Source organism: Lactuca serriola, chromosome 9 (assembly GCF_051521515.1).
Source record: "Lactuca serriola cultivar US96UC23 chromosome 9, Lser_US96UC23_V15, whole genome shotgun sequence".
Lineage (NCBI taxonomy): Eukaryota > Viridiplantae > Streptophyta > Magnoliopsida > Asterales > Asteraceae > Lactuca > Lactuca serriola.
In genome coordinates this window covers 132,769,805-132,777,858 of record NC_136416.1, presented here as the reverse complement: position 1 = coordinate 132,777,858, position 8,054 = coordinate 132,769,805, and the positions used below count along the sequence as shown (strand labels likewise).

Here is an 8,054-nt window from a genome sequence, read left to right as displayed (position 1 = left end):
GTTCTTAAAATTCAACCTCATAACTTGATTGCTTCCAAAATCTTTGGACTTTCACTATTATTTTCCTTCAATGACGTCTTTCTATCGGAGACCCCTAGTGGGCTTCATATACTACCGTTACAAATCAAATGGTGTAGGAGGAATATAATGGTAAATGTTTGAAAATCTTGGAAGTAAATCAAATTAAGGGTTGAAGTTTAACAACCTTAGACGATTGCAATGGAAATATAATACAAAACAATGTAGTATAATGTGGTTAGGTACCTAAACTTATATAAGGTTGTTAGGTATATTCACTTTACCCTATATATATATATATATATATATATATATATATATATATATATATATATATATATATATATATATATATATATATATATATATATAAAAGCAACCATTTTGGTTCTAAATTCGTAATTATGTTTAAATCTTATAAAAAAAATTACTTAACTATGAAAAAAAAATATTACGTGTACAAGTCATTTTCCCTTACACGCAAGAGCAGAGTAGAAGCAAAAGCAAAAGTGGAATTAACAGTGGACATGACGCCGAATGTACCGAACTCGAAATTTGGTATATTGGACAAAAACAGAATATACCTGTTACAAACGACGTCATATGAGTTGGCGGGCAGTGATTTGTTTGTGACAGACGTGTTTGATAAGCAACACGACATTTACCAGATTTTAAAATCGACGGTTCACGTTGATTTTGATTGTACGTTACGCTACTTTTATTTTTTTAGGGACTGGGTGCACGTGACAAACCAATGGCGTACGCTATGTCGACCACCTAAAAGAAATATAGAGGTGGACGTTACGCTGATTTACTTGTACTACCATCGTTACCATTCATCGGGTCCGCACACGGCGCACGACAGCAACTAGCAGAACCAAATGCCGTCTTTTATAACGCCCACCTCCTCATCTCCTGTGTTTGTTATTTAATTATAGTTTTAATTTTTAATTTTAAATTAAAATTGGTAAAATCTATATATTTAAATCGCAAACGGCGACAGCCTCTTCCCTTCAATCTCGGTATCGTGCTTCTCTCACCACCACCAGTACCACCCTCAATTCGGCGTCGTTCCTTTCTTCTTCTTTTTCTGTTCTTCATCCTCTCTGTTTTCTGGTAAACTCTTCTCTTATGTAAATAAATTGTTTTCAATATTAGCTTCCAAATGTATGCGTGCGTATATTTTTGAAGATTTTGTTGTTGATGTTGATTGTTATGTATAAACTTTTGATCTGAATATTTTTGAAATTTGCTCGTTTTTCATTTTGATTGCTTTTATTGGTCTGTCATGCTTTTACGTATATTTACCGTGACAAATGCGCACATTCAAATATTGGTTTCAGTTTGAATCTGCGATCTCACTATGTACGTATGTTTTTGTTATTTGTAAATTTTCGTTCTTTGAATACTTTTTGGTCGTAACTAGACTCTTGAATTGCAATGGTGGATTTGTTAAGTTTCGGTTTTTGATCGTAGTACTAGTAGTCTAGTAGATGCTTTGTGTTATGATTGTTCCTAATGGTCTAAAATATAAATTAACTGGATGGATGCTTAATATGGTGGGTATATTCTACCTGAAAATTGTGTGTTTGATCTGATTAATGACTGGTTGGTTAAAATGCTATTTTGTGCTCTGTCATGTGGAGTTTTATCAGTAGAATGAATAACTACTTTGCAATTGCAACTCCATTTTTCTGGGAGGTGCTATAAAGAATATCCATACCATTGAATTGGAATTTGGAAAGAGATAGGTGTTGCTGTTGATTGTGGGGAGATTTGTGAATAAAAGAATAGTTGTTAACTGCAACTCTACCTTTTGGGAATGTTCCCTGAAGGAGTCAGAAAAAGCTTGGATGATAGAAGTATAAAAGTAATCAGGCATGTCTTAAGGTCTTAGGGTTTTAACTTGAGGTCTGTAACTATTTGATTTGATGCTCAAAATCATGTAATCACAAGAATTGGTTTAGTTTGATTATGCATGGGAAATATTATATCCCTTTTCCAGTGAGTTTGAGAGTGTCACTAACATCAGGTAAAAAATTTCAGTAATATTCTTCCCACTACATAGAACCATATCTTACTAAGAGACATTGTTCATTTACCCCTACCCTGATTTCCCTGTTATCAATTTGTGTAGGGCAGATCTATGCAATGTTGTTTTGCATGCTATATGTAAACTTTTTAAAATGCTCCATCTCTACTTTATGTTATAGTGTCAATAATAGAAGGAGTTTTCAGTATGTGAAAGTGAAAGAAAGTTATGCTAGTAATTTTATTGTATTGCAGAAATGGCGTCTTGTGCAAGTGAAGGTCTATATCCTCTGCATAGGTCTAAAACCATTCATCTGGTATGTTTTATTTCTATTTATTAACCTCCACTCCTCCTTGGTCTATGTGTTGTTTATCTGATATGTTTTATTTCTATTCATCTTTTTTGTGGTTTTAATGTAATTACTAGGTGAGGCATGCTCAGGGTATCCACAATGTGGCAGGAGAGAAGGACCACAGTGCATACCTATCTGAACAACTGTTTGATGCACAGCTTACCCCTCTTGGTTGGCAACAGGTTTACTACTTTTTTCTTTTTATAATCTTATTTATTGACATCTATTTCCAAAGGACCTATTTTCTTCGAATATTATAGTAATTATCAAAACAAATTTGGCTTTTCCAAAAGCAAATCCACTTGAAAGAAAGATGAAACCTGCTAAAATGATCAGTTATACGAGGGTTGAATCGTTTATGGCTTTTAATCAAGTCAGAAGGTGGATCTCCCCCCCCCCCCCCCCCCCCCCCCCCCCCCCCCCCTTTTTTTTTTGTCTTTTTACAGATATGGGTTAATTGTATTTTTAACTCCACTGCACCAATAATAGCAACACGCTTATAATTTGCAATTTTCCCAAGTAAAAATAAACAAACAAGAAATGTCAGTCAGTCATATATGTGAAACAAGAGGTGATTAAATCACAATGTCTATCATGTTCAAACTTTCATACATACATACATACATATATATATATATATATATATATATATATATATATATACATACATATATATATATATATATATATATATATATATATATGTGAAATGAAACAACAGGTGGATAATCTTCGGAAGCATGTTCATGCATCTGGTCTTTCTAAACGTATTGAATTGGTTGTGGTTTCACCTTTGCTGAGGTACATTTTCCCAGTCATTTTCAAATTGGTATGAGTTTGTACTTTGATTGTAGTTGGGAAAATCCAAATGCAAAGCTATATCTGAGTATATTTTTCAAAGTAGAATGTTCTAACAAATAACAATTTGGATAGATTTTTCATTGGTAAACCAGAAATGCTGTCTGCTAATTTCCATGATTGATTTTTCTGGTTGTAGGACAATGCAAACAGCAGTTGGTGCTTTTGGGGGTGAAGGTTCAGGTTCAGGTGATGGGAATCCACTAATGGCACAAAATACAGGCAAAAGCAACCGGCCTGCAATTTCAAGTCTAAATTCTCCTCCATTCATTGCTGTTGAGCTTTGTCGAGAGCATTTGGTATGTCAATAATTCTTTCACAAATTTCACCACCCATGTATGTGTATGTGTATGTGTATGTAAAACTCTACTCAAACGACCTATTTTCTTCTATTAAGTGGCTTTTTCTGCATTAATTAATGTAAAGAGAAAAACACTTTGAACATCTTCTTATTAAGTCCAGAATTATAATGTCTTACATTTACATGATAGCAAATTAGAAATATGAGAAGGCTTGATTGACAAACTCATTTCAATGTATTATTTTCTGCAGGGTGTTCATCCATGTGACAGGAGGAGAAGTATAAGTGAATACAAGCCCATGTTCCCAGCAATTGATTTTTCTTTGGCAAGTAGCTTCCTCCACTTTTAAACTTCTTCCATTGATTTGCTTATTATGGAATCTTACTTAAACATTGTTCATTGTTCTACCCAATTATAGCAATGTCATTATTGTCACTGCAATCATTGGGTAGATTTTTCCATGTATAAAGCCCCAATACAAAAAATAAAAATTTAAACTACAATAATATGATTTGGTACATCTTTTAAACTACAGTGCCCTAATAAATAAGTAAAGATTATTATTTATTTATTTTGGAAAGTACATGCAATAAAATTGTTTGGAATTAGGATGATACACAAATAAAGGAAAGTAGGTTGTTATTTCTTGCAGACAAAACTACAAATTTGGTTCCCGTGGTATTCAAAAATCTTTGGATAGAGTCCAAAAAGTTTCGAGCTTGCATGGAAGGTCCAAAATCAAAACATTTATGCGATTTTGGTCCAAAATTTTTTGAACAGACGATTATGCCCTTTTATTTTCTTTTTTGTATTTTTTATAATTATTCTAATACTATTTTAATAAAAAATAAAGAAAAAAGAAAAAAAGTATCCCTCTCTCTCTCTCTCTCTCTGTTCGTCTTCTTAAATCTCATGAACTTCATCTTCTTAAGATATCCCCAAATTGATGAACAAAAGCCAAAATCAAGCCATAGAAAGAAATTGAAAGCCAAACACACTAACACACATATTCACATTCCAACGCAAAGCACCCACATCGATTATTGGAAACAATCTCATCAATAGGATTAAGTCCAGAAAACATATATATCTGTATCGATTTCTTGTGCATCCCCACCCCAAGCTTTTTCTCCTGAAGAAGTAACTGCAATCATCAATTCAAAGAAGTCTGAGGAACAAGATTGCAGGGTTCAAAGTTGTGGATGAAATCGCATATAAACTATACATACCAACGACAAGAACCAAAGAATAAATAAAAACCCATTCATCCCAAAATATTTCCTCCTCTCTCCTTCTTTCTCGTTCTAAAACCCTTCTTCTATTACCAATCCATGTGACAATCTGCTTTCAAAAAACGTTGTAATATCATCGATTACAATGGCGGAATCAATGAGTGGTGGTGAAGGTCGGTGAATGGGGCTGTGGAACGATTTTTGCTCCGATTTTATTGTGAGGATAAAAGATGAACACAATTTTAGAGGGCATTGGTGGTGACTCCTATGAACTTCAATTGTTGACCTGAACCTTCATATCCCTCTTCTATTGTAACCAGCGATCCACACATGTATCATTCATGCTTCATCAATCTCAGTGACCAAATTAAGGGAGCATAAAACCCTAAACCGTTAAATCCGATCTAAGAACTAATGATTCTAAGAAGGTGAAGAACAACAGTAAGAAGACCGATATTTGCTTGCAGGATGCTGATGGTATAAGACTATGGTGAAATTCGGTGTTTCTCTTGGAGGAAGGGTAGTGACGGTAAAATGAAGAAGGTAAAGAACAATAGTGTCTGACAAATAAGGGTAATAGGAGAGAGAGAGAGAGAGAGAGAGAGAGAGAGAGAGAGAGAGAGAGAGAGAGAGAGAGAGAGAGAGAGAGAGATTTTATTTTTTTATTTTCTTTAATTATTTAAATACCAAAATAAATAAAGAAAATAGAAAAATGAAATGAAAAAGGGTAAAACCGACTTTTCAAGTTTTTTTGGACCAAAAACAATGAAAAACTTTGATTTTGGACCTTCGGTGCAAGCTGAAAACTTTTTGGACCTCATCCAAAGGTTTTTGCAAACCACAAGGACCAAATTTGCAGTTTTGTCTTTCTTGCATTTAGCCCTTAAAGTTTGGGTTAAATGCAAAAAATAGCAGTCACAACATTATACTTTGAAAAATGTTAAAGTACAATGTTTGTGTTAAATGCAAAAAATAGCAGTCACAACATTATACTTTGAAAAATGTTTGTGTCCTAATAAGAAATATTTTTAAAAGTACAATGCTGATTGGGTAGATTTTTCAAAATAATAATAAGTTTAACTTTTAATAGGCACGACAGTGAGATGCTATATAAAAGAAATACAGCAATAAAAATTACTCCAATCAGAAATGGTTTGTCTTTTTTGCATACAATCTCATCCTTTCTGAACTAGTTATGCAGTTTCTTGCTAAAAGTAGCAGAGTATTTATTACATCCATGTTGATGTTTTATTCAGATAGAAAATGAGGGGGATGTTTTGTGGACGCCTGATACAAGAGAAAAGAATGAGGATGTTGCAGCCAGGGGGGTGAAGTTTATGAAATGGTCATTTCTTTATCATACACTTTTTTTTTTCAAAATAAAGTCAAAAGAAAGAAACACAACTTAATGTTTTGACATCAAATGTATATATTTTTATATTTTATGCAGGTTGTTGACTCGGGAAGAGAAGGAGATTGCAGTAGTGACCCATAGTGGTTTCTTGTTTCATACACTTGCTGCATATGGAGATGATTGCCATCCCACGTTGAAGAAGGAAATGTCTAAACAGTAAGTCCTTCTTTATTCTTCTATCCATTTGAATTACAATTTTTTATTCACCTCTTTTTCTTTTAGGTTAGAGGCAAGAATATACTTTCATCCATATGTTTATTATAGTATCCAACTTTCATTTCTTCCATTGCACTAAGAATATACAAAGCAAGTAGCTGGATTTTTCAAAGTATACTTACTGCTTTAAAAAGTTTTTTTTTCAAAGTACAATGTTATAATTGGGTAAATAAAATGCCCTAACAAAAAAATACAATCTTGGAATAGAGAAAAATGAAAGTAGGATACACTCTGTAATAAACAAATAAATAATAGTATGTTGCTGTTTCTTGTATATCTTTTAGGGAACAAATTTACAAAAATAGAAATTGAGGCCTCTTATTTGCTAATAAACTTGTAGGATATATATATATATATATATATATATATATATATATATATATATATATATATATATATGCGCTTTTAAACGTTGATTTTGAAAGTATGTTCCTAGAATAAAAAAAACTTCCTTTTTACCAATAATCTATAATAAAACTTATGTCCTGTGAGGGAGTACTTTTCCTTGATAAAACATATATATGTTTATAATAAGCACAAGCTTTTAGATTCGTCTCAACCACACCCATCCATAACTTATGTAACTCGATTGATATATCATACATGTTTTGAAGAGGTTAACCAAGTCTGTTTGTGATTCTGATGTACTCAGCTTCAACAACTGTGAGCTTCGTTCTATGGTCATCATTGATAGAAGGTAAGCAAGCATGCATATATATATATATATATATATATATATATATATATATATATATATATATATCCTGGACAAGGTTTTTGAGTTGAGAATGATTGAATCTTGAGAAACCGTGTTACTGATCATCATCCATCTATTCTGCAGCATGTTAGGATCAAACGCTTCAAAAACAGACTTTCCTGGCAAAATTCCTAGCGGTACTGATGTCCCTAGTGATGTTGTTTAGTAGTACCGTCCCCTTGGCTGCATTTGGTATTTCATTTTTTTTATGCAAATTAAAAAAATTAGATGCTAGGCAGGAAGGATTACAGAAAAATCAAAAGAGATATACGATTGATGTCTAGTGAAGTTGTTACTATTATCCTCTATGTCTATATACTCGGTATCATGTTAGACTTGAACAATGTTTTGTATTTGATAAAATGCTTGATTATGGTTCTGTTTTAGTTCATTATGATTGCAACACAAAGGCAATTTCAAGAATATATTAGGAAAATTAGTTTTTTTTTTTTTTTTTTTTTTTTTTGATGGAAAAGATTTATTCTTTTTACCTCCACCTGCTACAAGGCATGACAGGTTGCATAATACATGAATGCCCTCATTAGATGACCACTTTTGTTGAAGAAGAAAAAGTTGTAGTTTTTATTACTAGACTGATAAAGCATGAGATGCTATAACTTTTTGCAGTTATGCAAAATGCTATCCAGTTATATCATTGCCAATCCATTTAGAAAACGAGGGAAATGAAGATTCCAGAATATATCTAGGAAGCTATTCAATTCTATTAGACATCCCACTAACTTTACTTGCATACATAAAAACACTACATGTTATATTAAAACTAGATTATGACCCACGTTAAACGCGGGGAACATAAATTAAATACATGTCTTAGGTTGAATTTTAATAAAAAAAATGTTAGATTCATTTTTG

The 8,054-nt window shown here is 32.6% G+C and overlaps 1 protein-coding gene across 2 annotated transcripts; it reads left to right on the top strand.

Moving 5' to 3' along the window:
• The first annotated feature begins 976 nt into the window (after positions 1–976).
• LOC145072069 (phosphoglycerate mutase-like protein 1) lies at positions 977–7,560 on the top strand. Of its 2 annotated transcripts, none has more exons than XM_079018430.1 (10): positions 977–1,134; positions 2,305–2,366; positions 2,477–2,584; positions 3,124–3,203; positions 3,400–3,559; positions 3,813–3,887; positions 6,051–6,139; positions 6,245–6,364; positions 7,077–7,121; positions 7,266–7,560. In XM_079018430.1, exons 2-10 carry the CDS (start codon positions 2,307–2,309, stop codon positions 7,345–7,347), a joined length of 819 nt encoding a protein of 272 aa, XP_078874556.1. In that variant the 5' UTR covers positions 977–1,134; positions 2,305–2,306; the 3' UTR covers positions 7,348–7,560. The 2 variants fall into 2 exon arrangements, with proteins under 2 accessions (XP_078874556.1, XP_078874557.1); XM_079018431.1 differs by having other exon boundaries at positions 3,813–3,891; positions 6,055–6,139.
• Positions 7,561–8,054: the final 494 nt, after the last annotated feature.